Source organism: Astatotilapia calliptera, chromosome 10 (genome assembly GCF_900246225.1).
Source record: "Astatotilapia calliptera chromosome 10, fAstCal1.2, whole genome shotgun sequence".
NCBI classification, from domain to species: Eukaryota; Metazoa; Chordata; class Actinopteri; order Cichliformes; family Cichlidae; genus Astatotilapia; species Astatotilapia calliptera.
The window spans coordinates 33,659,542-33,680,125 of NC_039311.1; the positions used below are offsets into that span (position 1 = coordinate 33,659,542).

General features: G+C 45.9%; 1 protein-coding gene across 1 annotated transcript in view; it reads left to right on the forward strand.

Annotated features, from left to right (window-relative positions):
- Nucleotides 1-19,979, forward strand: part of LOC113030265 (arf-GAP with Rho-GAP domain, ANK repeat and PH domain-containing protein 1) — a 29,803-nt gene extending 9,824 nt beyond the window's left edge. Inside the window, exons 10-27 of the mRNA XM_026181527.1 lie at nt 7,426-7,546; nt 7,753-8,017; nt 8,123-8,322; nt 9,333-9,418; nt 10,275-10,457; nt 10,549-10,617; nt 10,705-10,804; nt 12,652-12,708; nt 12,843-12,969; nt 14,803-14,902; nt 14,980-15,181; nt 15,573-15,618; nt 15,735-15,858; nt 16,030-16,129; nt 16,212-16,421; nt 17,235-17,340; nt 19,400-19,541; nt 19,643-19,979. Coding sequence (XP_026037312.1) covers nt 7,426-7,546; nt 7,753-8,017; nt 8,123-8,322; nt 9,333-9,418; nt 10,275-10,457; nt 10,549-10,617; nt 10,705-10,804; nt 12,652-12,708; nt 12,843-12,969; nt 14,803-14,902; nt 14,980-15,181; nt 15,573-15,618; nt 15,735-15,858; nt 16,030-16,129; nt 16,212-16,421; nt 17,235-17,340; nt 19,400-19,541; nt 19,643-19,687 — 2,283 coding nt within the window. The 3' untranslated portion in view covers nt 19,688-19,979. The remainder of the gene's footprint in view (nt 1-7,425; nt 7,547-7,752; nt 8,018-8,122; nt 8,323-9,332; nt 9,419-10,274; nt 10,458-10,548; nt 10,618-10,704; nt 10,805-12,651; nt 12,709-12,842; nt 12,970-14,802; nt 14,903-14,979; nt 15,182-15,572; nt 15,619-15,734; nt 15,859-16,029; nt 16,130-16,211; nt 16,422-17,234; nt 17,341-19,399; nt 19,542-19,642) is intronic.
- Nucleotides 19,980-20,584: the final 605 nt, after the last annotated feature.

The following is a 20,584-nucleotide window of genomic DNA, read 5'->3' on the forward strand; positions in this document are numbered from 1 at the left end:
TGGGAAGGAAAAACTCCCTTTTAACAGGAAGAAACCTCCAGCAGAACCAGACTCAGGGAGGGGCGGGGCCATCTGCTGTGATTGGTTGGGGTGAGAGAAGGAAGACAGGATAAAGACATGCTGTGGAAGAGAGACAGAGATTAATAACAGATATGATTCAATGCAGAGAGGTCTGTTAATACATAGTGAGTGAGAAAGGTGACTGGAAAGGAAAAACTCAATGCATGATGGGAATCCCCCGGCAGCCTACGTCTATTGCAGCATAACTAAGGGAGGATTCAGGGTCACCTGGTCCAGCCCTAACTATATGCTTTAGCAAAAAGGAAAGTTTGAAGCCTAATCTTGAAAGTAGAGATAGTGTCTGTCTCCTGAATCCAAACTGGAAGCTGGTTCCACAGAAGAGGGGCCTGAAAACTGAAGGCTCTGCCTCCCATTCTACTTTTAAATACTCTAGGAACAACAAGTAGGCCTGCAGAGCGAGAGCGAAGTGCTCTAATAGGGTGATATGGTACTACAAGGTCATTAAGATAAGATGGGGGTAATGCCATCCAGAGTAAGAATCTGGTTAGATACCATATTTCTAGGCTTTTCAGGGCCGAGTACAATAACCTCAGTTTGATCTGAATTAAGAAGCAGAAAGTTAGCGGCCATCCAGGTCTTTATGTCTTTAAGACATTCCTGCAGTTTAACTCATTGGTGTGTGTTATCTGGCTTCATGGACAGATAGAGCTGGGTGTCATCTGCATAGCAGTGTAAATGTATGCTATGTCTTCTAATGATGCTGCCTAAGGGAAGCATGTATAATGTAAACAGAATTGGTCCTAGCACTGAACCCTGTGGAACTCCATAATTAACCTCAGTGTGTGAAGAGGACTCTTCATTTACATGCACAAACTGGAGTCTGTTAGATAGATATGATACAAACCACTGCAGTGCAGTACCTGTAATACCTACAGCATGCTCTAATCGCTCTAATAGGATATTATGGTCGACAGTATCGAACGCTGCACTGAGGTCTAGCAGGACAAGCACAGAGATGAGTCCACTGTCAGAGGCCATAAGAAGATCATTTGTAACCTTCACTAAAGCTGTTTCTGTGCTGTGCTGAGCTCTGAAACCTGACTGAAACTCTTCAAATAAACCTCTGCAGATGATCTGTTAGCTGTTTGACAACTACTCTTTCAAGGATGTTTGATATGAAAGGAAGGTTGGAGATTGGCCTATAATTAGCTAAGACTGCTGGGTCTAGAGATGCTTTTTGAGTAAAGGTTTAACTACAGCCAGCTTGAAGGCCTGTGGTACATACAGTGGCTTGCAAAAGTATTCGGCCCCCTTGAACTTTTCCACATTTTGTCACATTACAGCCACAAACATGAATCAGTTTTATTGGACTTCCAGGTGAAAGACCAACACAAAGTGGTGCACACGTGAGAAGTGGAACGAAAATCATACATGATTCCAAACATTTTTTACAAATAAATAGCTGCAAAGTGGGGTGTGCGTAATTATTCAGCCCCCTGAGTCAATACTTTGTAGAACCAGCTTTTGCTGCAGTTCCAGCTGCCAGTCTTTTAGGGTCTGTCTCTACCAGCTTTGCACATCTACAGACTGAAATCTTTGCCCATTCTTCTTTGAAACAGCTCCAGCTCAGTCAGATTAGATGGGCAGCGTTTGTGAACAGCAGTTTCAGATCTTGCCACAGATTCTGGATTGGATTTAGATCTGGACTTTGACTGGGCCAGTCTAACACATGGATATGTTTTGTTTTAAACCATCCCATTGTTGCCCTGGCTTTATGTTCAGGGTCGTTGATGCTGGAAGCTGAACCTCTGCCCCAGTCTCAAGTCTTTTGCAGACTCCAAGAGGTTTACTTCCAAGACTGCCCTGTATTTGGCTCCATCCATTTTCCCATCAACTCTGACCAGCTTCCCTGTCCCTGCTGAAGAGAAGCCCCCCCAGAGCATGATGCTGCCACCACCATATCTGACAGTGGGGATGGTGTGTTCAGAGTGATGTGCAGTGTTAGTTTTCCACACATAGTGTTTTGCATGTTGGTCTCATCTGACCAGAGCAGCTTCTTCCACATGTTTGCTGTGTCCCCACATGGCTTGTGGCAAACTGCAAACAGGACTTGTTATGGTTTTCTGTTAACAATGGCTTTCTTCTTGCCGCTCTTCCATAAAGGCCAACTTTGTGCAGTGCACCACTAATAGTTGTCCTATGGACAGATTCCCCCACCTGAGCTGTAGACCTCTGCAGCTCGTCCAGAGTCACCATGGGCCTCTTGGCTGCATTTCTGATCGGCGCTCTCCTTGTTCGGCCTGTGAGCTCCAGGCGACCGTGGCTCAGGGGGTTGGTAAGCGTATCTGTAACCAGAAGGTCGCCGGTTCAATCCCCGGGCTCTCTTTCCTGGTCGTTGTGTCCTTGGGCAAGACGCTTCACCTACTGCCTACTGGTGTTGGCCAGAGGGGCCGATGGCGCAATATGGCAGCCTGGCTTCTGTCAGTCTGCCCCAGGGCAGCTGTGGCTACAACTGTAGCTGCCTCCACCAGTGTGTGAATGCGAGAGTGAATGAATAGTGGCATTGTAAAGCGCTTTGGGTGCCTTGAAAAGCGCTATATAAATCCAATCCATTATTATTAAATGTCTCAATAACTTTATCCCTGACCTGTCTGGTGTGTTCTTTGGACTTCATGGTGTTGTTGCTCCCAATATTCTCCTAGACAACCTCTGAGGCCGTCACAGAGCAGCTGTATCTGTACTGACATTACACACAGGTGCACTCTGTTTAGTCATTAGCACTCATCAGGCAACGTCTATGTGCAACTGACTGCACTCAGACCAAAGGGGCTGAATAATTACGCACACCCCACTTTGCAGTTATTTATTTGTAAAAAATGTTTGGAGTCATGTTTGATTTTGGTTCCACTTCTCACGTGTGCACCACTTTGTGTTGGTCTTTCACCTGGAAGTCCAATAAAACTGATTCATGTTTGTGGCTGTAATGTGACAAAATGTGGGAAAGTTCAAGGGGGCCCAATACTTTTGCAAGCCGCTGCAGCTGATTATTAGAGATCGTAGTTACATGCGGCTGTCTTCTTGTTTGATGGCAGATGCTCCCTTCACCCTGGCCAAAAAGGCCAAAATGACCAAAGAAAAAGTGGAAAACAGTTAAACATGAGAGGTTTTTGGACAAAGTTTGAGTTTTTTCCATTGTTTAAGCACTGCTTCCAGCTAAGAGTGATGCCATATATGCCCATAGCTGCAGAAAAGGCTAACATTGTTATTTAAAAAAAACAAACAGCTAAAGCACCAGTTCAAGCACCGTTTAAGCACCGGCACCGTTTCAAAAGTACCCGTTTGGCACCGGCCTCGGATAAAACCTAAACGATACCCATCCCTAGTGGTGGGTGGGTTCTTTTACATTCTGAGAGAAGCCAATTGGGTCTAATAACAGATTAAATGCCATGTTGAGGCTGTCATTTTTAGCATCCACATTAGGGCTGCCACAAACGATTATTTTTGATCAGAGGCGGAGCCAGACATTTGAAACACCCGGGGCTTAGCCCAAAAGGGTGGTGGGATTTTTTTTTCCGGGGGGGGGGTTGAAATGACTGAAAGATTAATTGGCTCTGTTTTGAGTTTTGTTCAAAAAAGAATGACTTCATAGAGGGAAAAATATATATCACATGTGCAGGACACCTTAAACTAGTTTTTTAATTAAGCAGCGAGGCAGAACAAAGTCGGGCTGCATCAAGACACGAGGACTAAACCCCGATTCAACCAGACCCAGAACTGATCCAGAATTAAAACAGGACTACAACAGTTCAAAATCAGCACTACTGAGGACTTAACCAAGACAGAACCAGAATCAGAACTAGATGATAGCAGCACTGAAAACCATCATAGACCTGCACTACACTTATTTTTTAATTCTACCAAAGTCCACTGTTTAGATTCAGAAAAGTTTCTATAATTATTCAGCCTTGTTGTGCAAACAAGCTGCATAACTTAATAAATATAGAATTTGAAAAATAACAAACCTAAAAAGAAACACGAGGTACGAGATACATGAGGACCTGTGATACGGTGATACTTTTGGCAAACAACCATGTGACTAACATGTGTGTCTCACCTGCTCTTGTTCCCTCTCTGTGCTGACAATCATCAAATCTACAGTTGAAACCAGATATTTACTCTTCAGATCAAAACACGTTTTTAATTGTAACATCAAATCAGACTAAATGTTTATTTTTTTAGATAAATATAAAAACATATTTGTTAACTTTAAGAGAGAAACTGTCTGTATTTCTTGTAAATGGCACCAAATTGTATTCAAACTGAGCCACACTTATGGAGCTCCACAGTTCTGTTCCTGCTGTTTTGGTTGACATCTCTTGATGTTCCCATGTCACAGAAACAGCCTCTGTGTTTTGCCTTATATGCATCCACAGCTGTGCCACCAGTTTACTCACATGGACTCTACGAACCAATCAGAAGCTTCTTCAGCTCAGAATCAAATCGTCTGCAGTTTCTTATTAATTAACAATAAACTTAGTGTACAGGGAGTGCAGAATTATTAGGCAAATGAGTATTTTGTCCACATCATCCTCTTCATGCATGTTGTCTTACTCCAAGCTGTATAGGCTCGAAAGCCTACTACCAATTAAGCATATTAGGTGATGTGCATCTCTGTAATGAGAAGGGGTGTGGTCTAATGACATCAACACCCTATATCAGGTGTGCATAATTATTAGGCAACGTCCTTTCCTTTGGCAAAATGGGTCAAAAGAAGGACTTGACAGGCTCAGAAAAGTCAAAAATAGTGAGATATCTTGCAGAGGGATGCAGCAGTCTCAACATTGCAAAGCTTCTGAAGCGTGATCATCGAACAATCAAGCGTTTCATTCAAAATAGTCAACAGGGTCGCAAGAAGCGTGTGGAAAAAACAAGGCCAAAATAACTGCCCATGAACTGAGAAAAGTCAAGCGTGCAGCTGCCAAGATGCCACTTGCCACCAGTTTGGCCATATTTCAGAGCTGCAACATCACTGGAGTGCCCAAAAGCACAAGGTGTGCAATACTCAGAGACATGGCCAAGGTAAGAAAGGCTGAAAGACGACCACCACTGAACAAGACACACAAGCTGAAACGTCAAGACTGGGCCAAGAAACATCTCAAGACTGGTTTTTCTAAGGTTTTATGGACTGATGACATGAGAGTGAGTCTTGATGGGCCAGATGGATGGGCCCGTGGCTGGATTGGTAAAGGACAGAGAGCTCCAGTCCGACTCAGACGCCAGCAAGGTGGAGGTGGAGTACTGGTTTGGGCTGGTATCATCAAAGATGAGCTTGTGGGGCCTTTTCGGGTTGAGGATGGAGTCAAGCTCAACTCCCAGTCCTACTGCCAGTTTCTGGAAGACACCTTCTTCAAGCAGTGGTACAGGAAGAAGTCTGCATCCTTCAAGAAAAACATGATTTTCATGCAGGACAATGCTCCATCACACGCGTCCAAGTACTCCACAGCGTGGCTGCAAGAAAGGGTATAAAAGAAGAAAAACTAATGACATGGCCTCCTTGTTCACCTGATCTGAACCCCATTGAGAACCTGTGGTCCATCATCAAATGTGAGATTTACAAGGAGGGAAAACAGTACACCTCTCTGAACAGTGTCTGGGAGGCTGTGGTTGCTGCTGCACGCAATGTTGATGGTGAACAGATCAAAACACTGACAGAATCCATGGATGGCAGGCTTTTGAGTGTCCTTGCAAAGAAAGGTGGCTATATTGGTCGCTGATTTGTTTTTGTTTTGTTTTTGAATGTCAGAAATGTATATTTGTGAATGTGGAGATGTTATATTGGTGTCACTGGTAAAAATAAATAATTGAAATGGGTATATATTTGTTTTTTGTTAAGTTGCCTAATAATTATGCACAGTAATAGTCACCTGCACACACAGATATCCCCCTAAAATAGCTAAAACTAAAAACAAACTAAAACTACTTCCACAAACATTCAGCTTTGATATTAATGAGTTTTTTGGGTTCATTGAGAACATGGTTGTTGTTCAATAATAACATTATTCCTCAAAAATACAACTTGCCTAATAATTCTGCACTCCCTGTACATGTACTCCTACATTTGATGAAAGTGATGATAAATAGAAGCTCTGTCTCTCTTTATTCTGACATTTAACTGATTCAAAAGATGTTTCAATATTTATCTAAAACAAAAGTTGACTCTAAATTGATGTTGTGCAGTAAAAATGTTTTATGTTTTCTCCCTAAAGTGTAAATATCTGGTTATAAATGTGAATATCCTGCTGTGTACTGAAACCCCTCTTGTTTTGCATAGAAATATACTGAACAACATACAAAGCATAATATATAAAATAACATTTACCTGAGTTTTTCTTTGAAAGAAGCCTCTAATGTCCATTCTTATATTTCAGTACATAACTGAAACCGATTTAGTCGGGGAGGGTAAGAACTGAAAATATGAAATAAACACACGTAAGCTAAGACTCTGTAAAAAAAATTGCATTTGTTCGGCTTTTCATTTCGCCATTTGTTGATTCACTTGAAGAGCGAGTAACGTAATATTGGTCAAGTGATCAGTTTGATATCAATCTTTCGTGATGCACCGTCATATTTACATTATTTGTACGGTACAAATGATTTGCTTTGGTACCTGCTCAAACTTTAGCTCTCCTTAGTATGGCTGGCTGCGTTTCTCCAACAGCGCACTCACAGGCAGCAGCTGCCCCGCCCCCTCGCTCAGTCGCTTAGTGCCTGAGTTCGGATCATACCAATATCAGGGGGGATTCACGCACAGTCGTAAATTCCCACAGTGTGAACTATGTGCTTCAAATATTGTGTGTACTTTTTGTTTTATACAGTTGTCAGCCAGGCATCTAACTATGAAAAAATTACACTCCAAAAGACCCCGGGCTTCTGACAAAACAACCCGGGCTTAAGCCCAGTAAGCCCCCCCCAGGCTTCGCCCCTGTTTTTGATAGTCGACTAATCAGATCATGCATGATTAGACATAAAATGTACAGCCAATTACAACCAGCATGAATCTGCTCTTATATTACTGTCATTAGCTCACAGCTTGAAGTGTTTAAGGTGCTAACTAACAATAAAGAGCAGATGACAGTTTATTAAACTTTTAATGAAATGTCCAGATTGTCTCGGTGGAGTTTAATGAATCGTCCGTCTGCTCCTTGCTGTCTAAAATATATCAGGACACTGGTGTAAACTCTCGACGATCTCACACTTCTGTTTTATCAGTTTTCTGTTTGACGTTTATTCAGCTGTGTGAAAACGAAGGAGGAACCCAACCAGGGGATTAATAGAGTTTTATTTTATCTAATCTAATCTAATGACTTCAGCCAAAGCGATTTACTCGTTTGCTTTGCTCTTTAGGACCGGTTCAGCGAGGTGTTGTTTCATGTCTCCAGTATCACCAACGTGAAGAAACTGGACAAAGGCAGATTCTCTGTTTACTTCAGGAAGAAGCATTATGACTTCATGGCTCATAGTGAAGGTAAGAACAGTGACTCTTCTGGTTTCTACTGGATTCTACTGACCCAACACAGGAAGACGACTGGGGACAGCTCCTACCAGATTGGTCAAACCTGCCTTTGTTTTATAGCGTGAGCGATTTTAGCACGATTATAAAAGAGACCCGCGGTCTCGGCTTCCCTGTTTCACGCCTCATATTTTTTCTTCTTGCTTCTGTTTGTCTATCAGAGGTTCAGGATGGTTGGGTCACTTCTCTTCTCGCCACTCGAGGCAATCCAAGCCCCACCCCCCCAGAACTCCATGGACAAATCACCCTTAAGGACCCGCGGGGTCGTGCTTATGCTGCCCTCTGGGGTCATGACCTTTGGATTTACCCTAACAAGGAGGGCTTCCAGCTGGGTGTGGCCTCGTATACCGTCCCCCTGAATGTGGCCTCGGTCAAATCGACGGGGAAACACTCGTTTAGCCTCATCACTCCATACAAGACCTTCAAGTAAACCCCCGTCTGTGTGTCTGCCTGTCGGTCCATACCTGTATGGTGTTTATTTGTTTGCTAAAATTATATCCTCCTCTCTTTAACCCCGCCCCCTACCTACAGCCTGTCTGTTGATTCGTCCAAGGATCTGTCCGTCTGGGTGGACAGGCTGTCTTCAAGTATCCAGAGCGCTCTGTCCTGCTGTCAGGTGGCGCTGCGTCTCTGGGAACACCCGTACAACAAGGTGTGCGGGGACTGTGGTGCGGCCAATCCGGAGTGGGCCTCGGTCAATCTGCTGCTGGTCATATGTCAGCACTGTGCAGGTATGACAGCACACCTGGTACACGTTAAGATTATTAATGCAGAGGGTTGTGTAACAGCAGAATGAGACGCATCGATGTGAACCTTTTCAGGATTCAAACGATCGTTGGTCACGGACGTAAAGAAGCGACATTACCCAGGACTTATGTCAGAACACAAGTATGAAAAAGGCAGAAAATAAAAATATTGAGGAAAATATGTAACACAAAATCGATTTTAATCTACCAAAACAAAGGCACAGATTCATGTCCAAGAGACCGGACCTCCCTGTGCTGTTTTTAAAAGATCAGAGACTCAGAGCTGTCCTCTTAAGAATCTGGATGCTGTGAATGAGCAAATATAACCAGGTGCAGAAGATCCTCCAAAGTGCCATTAAAGGCCCAGAAGAGAAACCAACCAACACTGTTGTAAGATCTCGGTGATATCACAGGAGTAGCATACGTCCAAACCAACAGAGCAGAAAGCTCTGAGATAAAGAAAGAAGGTAAAGAAACAAAACCAAATGTGAGCCTGACTCACTGACTGTTAGCTGGAACAGTTTATATGATGCTGATTAAATGAAACGATACCAGCGTTCCAGTTTCACCACTGCCAATAAAACGTGTGCAGTCTGAGGGAAACACACCTGTCAATAAAACTCACCTGCTGATAACACACACCTGTAGACTGTTGATACACTGTGATCACTGCGAAAACACAACCTTCACACATTTTCTTTTCTGTTGTTAAATAGAAAAAATATTTGAGGACTAAAGCACTGGGCAGCAACCCTATCCTCACTTTTTCATTCTTATTCACAGTCTTGTAAATACTATATTCATTCATTTATTTATTTATTTCATTTTTTCTTTGTTTAAAATTTATTGTACATACTTATCCTCTTAAAATTGCCCTTTTTTCACTTGTAGTGAATTGGTTTGTATACAGTTTTTGTTGTTCGAGAGCACAATGACAACAAAGATTCTGAGATTCTGTAAAACCCACTGAACGCAAAATGCTAACATGTTCTCAGGTCACCATCGAGGCCTGGGCAGCAACCTGTCGAAGGTGCGCAGTCTAAGGATGGACAATAAAATCTGGACTGAACCATTGATACAGGTGAGTGGGTGGAGATTGAACACAGTGCAACACAAACACAGTCCCAGTTCAACCAGCCAGTTAGCAGCTACAGCTGCCTTTGTCACCACCCACTGTTGTTATGATCTATCAGGTCTTTAAGTGATGACGTGATGAAACATGCTACTCTGCGTTTAATAAGGCTGTTGTGTTTTTAACATGTTTTAATGCTTTGTATCTGGTTCTATTTATTCTCAAAAGCCCCTAAAAACAGTCACTGATCACGGTCGGCCTCTCTCAGTTTTTATCACCACTGTTCATTTTAAAGCTCAGTTTTTAAAACCTTAGGATGTAACTGCAGCCCATGCAGCAGTATATGAATGACTAACTATTGTGGATGGATTATCTCAGTTGTTCTCCGTTTACAGCATCCTGCCATGCGATTGCATTTGTCCCTGATCATCGGGAACTTTTATTGAGTGGGAAAAAAGTTTATGCTATGCTAACATAGCTGTGTCGCTAGCGGTCACGTAGCACATCATTATATACCAGCTAGCCAAACTAAAGTAACCCTACAAACGTCACTGCTGTTTAGTTTTCTGTCTTCATTTATTTCAGAAGCGATAGCAGAGCTGTACGTTTGAATTTGTTTTAGAAATCTTCCAGTTACACCTGGAAGAGCAGCCACAGTGACCATTTGGCTTATGGACCTGCAGCTGAGTCTGGGCCCAGACACGGCTAATGACGTCAGACTTAAAGACCGGATAGAGACCAGTTTTTTAGTCTCAGGCTGTAAACATGTTTATTTCTGCTGTAGAGTTTTAACATTGGAGTCAATGCTGCCTCTGCTGGACATTATGGAAACTGCAGTTAACTTTTACCTTCAATCTTCTGCCAGCTGTTCGTTACCTATGGTAACCAGCTGGCAAATCAGGTGTGGGCTCCAGCGGTGCCAGCGGCAGAGCAGCTCCGCCCAGAGTCCACAGATGAGGAGAGGTCAAAGTTCATAAAGGATAAATACAGCAGGGGGCGCTACAGACGAGTGCACGCTCTGGCCTCATTTCCCTCCATGATGGAGCAGGTCTGACCCAGAATCAGCTCAGCCACCGCACACGCTCAGAGGCGTTACACAGGTGTCATATGTGTGACAGGTGTGTGTGTTTGTGTTTCAGAGGCTGTATCAGGTGGTCTGCACTGACGACGTGGAGGAAACGATGTCTCTGATCTGCTCCGGCGCAAAGGTACTGTCCTGTGTTCATGATGCTCGTTAAGCTTATTAAACATTTATAACACACTCCCTCCTTCAGCTGAGGCTCTCACCTGTGCAGGTGTCTTCATCAGACCCACAGACCCCCTCCCTCATCCTGCTGGCAGAGCGAGCCAATCAGGCTCTGCAGACCGAGCTGCTGCGAGTCAACGAGTACACAGGTAACACACACACACAAAGGTAACACACACTCACACTCGCACACACAAAGGTCACACACACACACACTCACACACACACAAAGGTCACACACACACACACACTCACACACACACAGGTCACACACACTCACTCACACAAAGGTCACACACACACACAAAGGTCACACACACACACAAAGGTCACACACACACACACTCACACACACAAAGGTCACACACACACACACACTCACACACACAAAGGTCACACACACACACACTCACACACACACAGGTCACACACACTCACTCACACAAAGGTCACACACACACACACTCACACACACAAAGGTCACACACACACACACACTCACACACACACAGGTCACACACACACACACACTCACACACACACAGGTCACACACACTCACTCACACACAGGTCACACACACACACACACTCACACACACACAGGTCACACACACTCACTCACACAAAGGTCACACACACACACACTCACTCACACACAGGTCACACACACACACACACTCACACACACACAGGTCACACACACACACACACTCACACACACACAGGTCACACACACTCACTCACACACACAAAGGTCACACACACACACACTCACTCACACACAGGTCACACACACACACACACTCACACACACACAGGTCACACACACACACTCACACACACACAGGTCACACACACACACTCACACACACAAAGGTCACACACACACACAAAGGTCACACACACACACACTCACACACACAAAGGTCACACACACACACTCACACACACAAAGGTCACACACACACACAAAGGTCACACACACACACTCACTCACACACAGGTCACACACACTCACACACACAAAGGTCACACACACACACTCACTCACACAAAGGTCACACACACACACTCACTCACACACAGGTCACACACACACACACACACAAAGGTCACACACACACACTCACGCACACACAGGTCACACACACTCACTCACACAAAGGTCACACACACACACTCACTCACACACAAAGGTCACACACACACACTCACACACACACAGGTCACACACACACACTCACTCACACACAGGTCACACACACACACAAAGGTCACACACACACACTCACACACACACACACACACACACACACAAAGGTCACACACACACACTCACACACACACAGGTCACACACACTCACTCACACAAAGGTCACACACACACACACACGCACACACACACACACACACACAAAGGTCACACACACACACTCACACACACACAGGTCACACACACTCACTCACACAAAGGTCACACACACACACTCACTCACACAAAGGTCACACACACACACTCACTCACACACAGGTCACACACACACACACACACAAAGGTCACACACACACACTCACACACACACAGGTCACACACACTCACTCACACAAAGGTCACACACACACACTCACTCACACACAGGTCACACACACACACAAAGGTCACACACACACACTCACTCACACACAGGTCACACACACACACACTCACACACACAAAGGTCACACACACACACACTCACACACACACAGGTCACACACACTCACTCACACACAGGTCACACACACACACACACACACACACACACACACACACACACACACACAGGTCACACACACACACTCACGCACACACAGGTCACACACACACACACACACACACTCACGCACACACAGGTCACACACACACACACACACACACAAAGGTAACACACACACACAGGTGACAGTAAATGCTGATCTGAGCTCACCTGCCGCTCTGTGTGTGTTCTGTGCTCAGAAGTCCCGCCTCACCAGCCGCTGGCAGGTAGAAGGAGGTTGGACTCCGCCCCCTCAGGTATGCAGTTCAAATGAATCCAGGTGCACTCGCAGAGATCAAAACGCTGTACATGAATATGAATGTGGTGATATGTCAGAGTCTCTTTGATCCACCCAAACATCAGCAAACACTCACCTGTGTCATCTGTGCAGGTGAGGAGAAGGAGGAGCTTCACGGGAAACTGGAGGATGATCGTTTTCTCTTCTCGCTAGAAAACGAATCAGCAGCCTGCGACGTGCTCGACCTGCGAGAAGTCCTGTCTGTCTTCCTCAAAGACGGGTAAATATGCAGTACTAATACCTCTGGTACCACAAGTACTGCAGTACCTCACAGTAATACTGCGTTTTAGAGGTTTTAGCAGAAAAACACCTGACTGACCACAGGCTGTGTCTGAAAGGCGGAGGCCACCTTGATGAGGCCACGCCTCTGTGAATGTTTTTTTGTGAACTTTGAACTCATTCATGGTGATGTCAGCAATGATGTAAAGCTCAACCATCAGTGGCCGGGGTCACGCGGCACACCTGTCAGCTGGTTTGGGACACCTCGGTGTCAGAGCAGGAGGAAGTGGAGGGAGAGCTCGGGGTGTCTCTGCTACGACTGTCAGGAAATTCAGTCCGTTGCACAGTGTGAGGAGGAAGCTGCGTCCCTGTCCCGGGTCACCTGTCTGTTGGACAGTGTTTCCTCCGGGCCAACCCGAACTCGTTCAGAGGTAACGCCATGACAGAATCAACCACCTGTGGCCTCAGCTCTCTACTGCAGCTTCAGCACTGGAGGTGTGGAACGTGGCCCGCTCCGAGTCAGTGGACCCAGGACGCTGTCAGCGAGCCCGAGCACTGCCCCGGCTCCTTCAGGGTCCTTCATTTCATCAAAGGGTAGCTCTGAATCACTCAGGACCAGTTTGTTTGGGGGCATCCTAAATCATCTGCACGATGTGTGGATAGAAGAAAGCATCCAACAGATTTAGTGCAGGACACACGGGACTGAGCTCAGACCACTGCCAGCGCCAAAGCTACACCAAAGCAACACGCTGAGCTCGTTACACACAACCGGTGAACGTTTTACATCACAGGAAGTTCCCACAAACAAAACAGGAAGCTCAGGGCAGCCAACTCTGACACCGCAGCTCCCTCTGCTGGACACATCTATTCACTGCAAACACCTACAAACCGACTCAAACAGCAAAGCTGAAAGAATCAGTCCTTTCATATGGTTACCAAGGCAACAGAAAAACAAAGTGACTGGCTCCTCAGCTCTTATTGTTACTCTGCAGACGAGTCCTAGCTCCAGGGTGTTTGTGTTCAGGTATCAGCTGCTGTGTCTGAGGTGGAGGTGTGGCCTATCCCAGCTGTCATAGGACGGGAGGCGGGGTCACCTGGGCAGCTCACCTGTCTGTCACAGTACTTTTATAAGAACCATCAATAATAATCATAAACTGTTAGTTTACTGGGGCAGCACGGTGGCACGGTGGTTAGCACTGTTGCTGTACAGCAAGAAGGTCCAGAGTTCAATTCCACCATCAGGTCTTTCTGTGTGGAGTTTGCATGTTCTCCCCGTGTTTGCGTGGGTTCTCTCCGGGTACTCCGGCTTCCTCCCACCGTCCAAAGACATGCAGCTTGTGGGGATAGGTTAATTGGATAATCCAAATTGCCACTAGGTGTGAATGTGCGAGTGAACGTGAGTGCGACTGGTTGTCTGTCCCTGTGTGTTGGCCCTGCGACAGACTGGCGACCTGTCCAGGGTGTACCCCGCCTCTCGCCCTATGACAGCTGGGATAGGCTCCAGCGCCCCCGCGACCCTGAAAAGGATATGCGGAAGCGAATTGATGGATGTTAGTTTACTAATGTCATAATGAATCTTTACTCTGATCTATGACATCATAACAGCCTGCCTACTTACAGGTCCTTTAAACCAGGTGTGATAAACATCAGCACGTCTACAGGTCATCCAGAAGATGTTCTACAGGCTGGTTATTAAGCCTGATAAATGAAGTATATCAAGTATAAATGTTGCATATTAGTGGTACAAAAACATCACCGAGGGCATTTATTATTGAGGGTTACAGTGTGTCTCTGTGATGAAGATGACCGAACCATACCTGCTGCTGTGTTTCAGCCGAGCTCATCAGTTTGAGATCGTCACACTCACAGATCAGCTGATCTGTGCAGCTGACAGCAGGGAGGGGCTGTCGGACCACCTGGTCCATATTCTGAAGGTAATGTTGGTTTGGGTCAGACTTTTCCTCTAAATCCACAGCTCAGGTCCTCTGACTGACTGAATTCATGTTTCCAGGTGATTCTTCCAGGGGGCGTGTCTTATGCTGAGGTGGGCGGAGCCTCCGCAGTCAGTAAAGTGTGTATTGTAGAATTGGGCAGAGCTTCCAATCATCCAGAGGCCTGGCTGCTGCTTTGGGAGGATGGAGTCAGCATTCACCCTGTCCACAGAGAATCCCATGAGTCTCTCACAATTGATCTGGGCATGCTCAGTCACCACGGTAACAGTCTGTCTTATGAGTATGCGTCTGTATGTTGTTTTGTTCAGTAGATGTTGAGGGAACACATATTGATCTGTTTGAGTGCTTTCTTGTTGGAAATGTTTTCCACCCATGACTGGATGTTGGTCCTGCAGCTGACGGTTATTCCGTGTGTAAATGTTTTCATTCACACACACTCGTGTAGTTTATTCTTTGATTATCGGTCTGGTGTCACCATCTCTGCCCTACACAGCCTGAACTCTCCGAGCAGCTTTCAGGCTTCTTTGCATTCGGAGCTCTTCTGTGGCTGTCGGCATTGTGTTGTGTGTATCTGCTGAAATCAGTCAGGCTGCTGATGAATGTGAGGACACTTTGATATCATTGACCAGTCTGGCTTTAACTCCTCTTACAGAAATGGATCCATCTGAAAACATCGTCACCATGGCAACTGCAGACAGGTGTGCAGCATCACTCTATAACATCTTCATTAAAACTAATGATGTGAATTCAGAGCTTCTGATTGGCTGACACCACCACAGATATATGTGACATCACAGCTGGTTTCTCTCCTCAGGAGGGTGTCGTTGCGTTTCGAAGAGCAATACAGCTGTCGGTCCTGGTTCACCCACCTTCAAAGAGCTCTAGCCAACCAGAGCCCAGCCGTGCCACGTCCTCCTGCAGCCAATCAGAGCCCAGCCGTGCCACGTCCTCCTGCAGCCAATCAGAGCCCAGCCGTGCCACGTCCTCCTGCAGCCAATCAGAGCCCAGCCGTGCCACGTCCCCTTGCAGCCAATCAGAGCCCAGCCGTGCCACGTCCTCCTGCAGCCAATCAGAGCCCAGCCGTGCCCCATCCTCCTGCGGCCAATCAGAGCTCAGTTTCTTGGTCTCTGTACCCTGTGATGGATGTGCAGCTGAGAGGTTCGGTACCGCCGGCCATCGAGCGCTGCATCTCCCACATCACCACCTACGGTGAGCCGAGGTCACCATGCCGACACAGTGACAGGCAGCAAAGCATCATGGGATACTTCTAATGCAGCATTTTCTCTCTCAGGTCTGAAGGTGGAGGGCGTGTACCGGCGCTGCGGTCTCGCTTCAAAAGTCAGCCAGTTGGTGGAGGCCTTGATTATATCACCAAACTCCGCCCCCCTGGAGAGTCATGAGCAGGGCGTGCTAGATGCTGGCTCCGCCCTCAAACAATATGTCCGCCGGCAAGAGAGTCTGATTCCCAACGGAGCCCAAGGGCAGTGGCTGCAGGCTGCAGGTACACGAAGAACTACTGTCTGAGCTACTACTACATGTAGTACTGCTGTCTGTAGAGCTGCTGCAGTATCTGTACTGTAGTACTAATAGCAGTAACCTCTGCAGAAACTGCAAAAACATCAGAGACCTTATATGAGCCGCTATTAGCCCTCCTGAAAAGTACTGCAGTTTTTCTGAGTGAAGTAACTGTAACCCGACGCAACAGGAAAACTGTGTAACACTAAAATATTTATATATTTGTCTCCAGAACAGAAAAAGCATGTACTGCAGTATAACCGTAGTACTACTGACAGTATCCTGACAGCAGTGATACTGCAGTAGTCGTAGTACTCGGGCTAACAGCAGCGATACTGCAGTAGTCGTAGTACTCGGGCTAACAGCAGCGATAATGCAGTAGTCGTAGTACTCGGGCTAACAGCAGCGATACTGCAGTAGTCGTAGTACTCTGGCTAACAGCAGCGATACTGCAGTAGTCGTAGTACTCTGGCTAACAGCAGCGATACTGCAGTAGTCGTAGTACTCGGGCTAACAGCAGCGATACTGCAGTAGTCGTAGTTCTCTGGCTAACAGCAGCGATACTGCAGTAGTCGTAGTACTCTGGCTAACAGCAGCGATAATGCAGTAGTTGTAGTACTCGGGCTAACAGCAGCGATACTGCAGTAGTCGTAGTTCTCTGGCTAACAGCAGCGATACTGCAGTAGTCGTAGTACTCGGGCTAACAGCAGCGATACTGCAGTAGTCGTAGTACTCGGGCTAACAGCAGCGATACTGCAGTAGTCGTAGTTCTCTCCCTAACAGCCTGTTTGTCTCTCAGGTGTGTCAGACGAGAAACGCAGGTTTAAGGAGTACAGACGGTTACTACGGCAACTTCCTGATGACAACCGAGCGACCCTGAATGCCCTGTTTGGACACTTCTACATGTAACACACACACTCTCACACACACACAGAATCAGAGCAGTTTATTTAAAACAGTAACAGTAACTAACATTAATGTTACACACAGATATGTGTTGTTCAGTGGTGCATTATGGGTAATCTCAGTCCTGCACTGAGCGTGCTCCTGTGACAGCACGTCATGGAGTGGGTGGGAGGTCCAGCACTGTCCTTATCTTAGACAACATCCGCCTCTCTGACACCACCCTAAGGCAGTCCAGCTCCCCTCATGGCTCCTGTCAGTGGGCGGGATCTATCAGGGAGCAGGTGAACATGTTGGCGTCAGAAACAGGAAACACAGCGTCTTTGAGGCGTTCCCACTCTGCAGTTGACCAGCGGTGAAACAGCCAGAGAGTCGCGATGAGGGTGGTGGTGGTGGGGCGGGACCTGGGAAGATGATCGATCCTACAGATGAGCTGCTGACAGAAAGGTGTCCAGCACACAGAGCACTGCAGTAATTAGGCAGGAACACTGATACTGCACCCTCTCTAATGTCCAGCAGGGGGCGACGACCTGCCCAGTTTAAACTGTTTCCTGTCTAACTGAATAAAGTAAAAAGTTCATTTTGAACATTTTGGACTCGTTGGAGTCACAGAGGAACACGAAGTGGAAGTTCATTGGACAACGACTCAGTCAGTCAGTTTCTCAGTCAGCTCCGCCCCCTCGCTACTTACAGTTCCTGAGTCTGGCAGCAGGGGGTGTAAGACGTAGTTTCAGAGCTCGTGTTTGCCTCTGTCTCACCTGAGATCACCTGACAGTGTCACCTGATCACACTCACGTCCCACTAGGAGAATCTCTCAGACTAACACTTCACCCCCCGTTTATCAGAGTCACAGTGGTAAATGCTTCATGTTTGCTCTTTAATGTCATTACCTGGACTGTAGAGCTGGGTGATATAAGATTTCTTCATATCACGATATGTTTTTTTCATTTCAGGCGATAACGATATCTATCACGATATCAGCCAAATAACTATATTTGTAAGATTTAAATGTGCCGTTGCTCACAAGTAAAATGTGAAATAATCAGCAGCTTGTTTTTAAATATTTATTTCCCATAATAAGTTCAACAGGGTAGATGTACTTAAGGAACATGAGACTTTTTCAGATAAATAAAGGCAAATATTGCAAACTACACAAAAGGCAGCCGCTAAAGCGTTTAAGTTTCAAAATAGAACAAACGAAACAGCCTAAACTGTCAATTCCACTTAGAAACAAAATATTAATTCTAAAAATAAATCTTAGTTTGTTTTACAGAAGAACAGACAAAACTGACTAACTTTTGTCAATATCAAATAAACTGAGAACTAAAAGGAAATTCTCAATCTCTCCTTGTTGTATAGCTGAGCTTTTCAAACAGTTTTAACAGTTACTTTAGTCTGACAAAAGCCGAATGACGAATTAGCGCTTCCAGTCAGAGACTGAGCTGCACCGGCTTATTGTATTTCCAGACTTGCTTTCGGCACATTTACAGTGTAGCTGCTCTGTTTGACTTGAAATAGCTGAAATACCTTCACACTACGGGACTTCTGTGGCTCTTCCGTTCGACAATCTGTCCGGCGTTGGAACCATCATCTGTGTTCTCTTCGGTCACGCTCGGTTGATCTTTCTCTAGTCGGCACGCTCATTTCCTCCATTACCCGGGTGGCACGGCAGCTGGCTGCTTCCCAAACAAATACACGTGTGCGGCTTGGCACGCGTGCTGTACGTAACAAGTCACGTGACGCTGCGGCTGTGATTGGTTCGGCTCTGCGCTACTTAATTTGGATTGGCTGTTCTTTTTCTTTTTTTAAGAGGACAAGAGCGGTGAGGCCTCACAATAGTTTAACTTTTCTATCGAGAAAACGTTATTTTACATATCGTATCGTTCTATCGCCCAGCTCCACTGCACTGACGTGCAGGTAGGAGGGCTGGAGTCACCTGAGTTTGAATCGAACGCTGATGGAACCTGTTAATATGATTTATTTAGTCTGATCATGAACACAGTGAATGAAACCAGCACACAGAACATCACCTGCTCACTGACTCCTCCCTCTCTCCCTCAGGGTTCAGGTGTTCTCTCAGGTGAACAAGATGTCGGCCCATAACCTGGCTGTGGTCCTGGTCCCGTCCCTCTTCCAGGCCATGAACCAGGACTTGATCACCCTCACTAGAGAGTTCATCATCCACCACACCCTGCTCTTCCTCGTAAGTTTGCTGCTTCCTGTTTCCTGTTTCTACGACGAGTTTGGGCTCAGCTGATCCAGCTAACCCAGAGAAAGCCTGACTGATGTGACGTTTGTGTGCAGACCCCAGACTCGGCTCAGAGGCAGGAGCAGACCACTGTCTTCTGATGAAGATCAGCCCGTTTCTTTTAGCTTACTGTGAATCTTTTGGGATGTTGAGGAAACTGTTGTTATTGAAATCACTGACCAATCACTGTCTACTTCCTGTTTCCTGTCAGTTGAACTACGGCTATCAGAGAGAATGATTACTGCTGGCTGCTCTTTACGGTGGTTGTTAAATGAATGTTAATGTGAGGCTCTGCAGCTGAGCGGGGTGTACCACTGTGTAAGCTGAGCACTCACTTTATGAAATGTTATCTTCAAATCTGCAAATAAAACTGAATCTGAACATTTAATAAAATCTGCATTAAATTCTTGTTTTATTTTGTAATTAAATAATAATAGATCGACTTCATTGAATTTAAATAATTGACCATTCCCGTTCAAAGACCCTACATTATGACAGAGAACCCCCAACAAACAGACCCCCCCATGAGCAAGCACTTGTGACAGTCGGAAGGAAAAACTCTTTAACAGGAAGAAACTTCCAGCGTCACCAGGCGACGGGTGAGGAGAGAGCCAGAAATGCGTAATAACTCATGGCTACATGCAGAGAGGTGCACTATGACAATGCAATGAAAGCTTTGACCAGCAGGCGGGTTGTGTGCACACGAAGCGTCACACAATGAACCTTTGTGAACCATCTGGATGGAAAAAGCTTCATGAGGCTGACCATCACTAGCAGTGAATCCTGCTATGTGAGCATCAGCTCAGGGTAAACATACTCAGACCTGATTGGTCCACCTCTGATCAGCTGTAAAGGAAACTCCTGGATCAGGTCCCTACGCTGTTCAGTGTAAATGTCATCTGCAGGAAGAACGAAGCCCTGTGATGGTGAGAGGCACACAGTCTAACCACAGTAAAACATGCAGCCTGGGTTTAATGTTTGATGCTTGTTAGAAACCA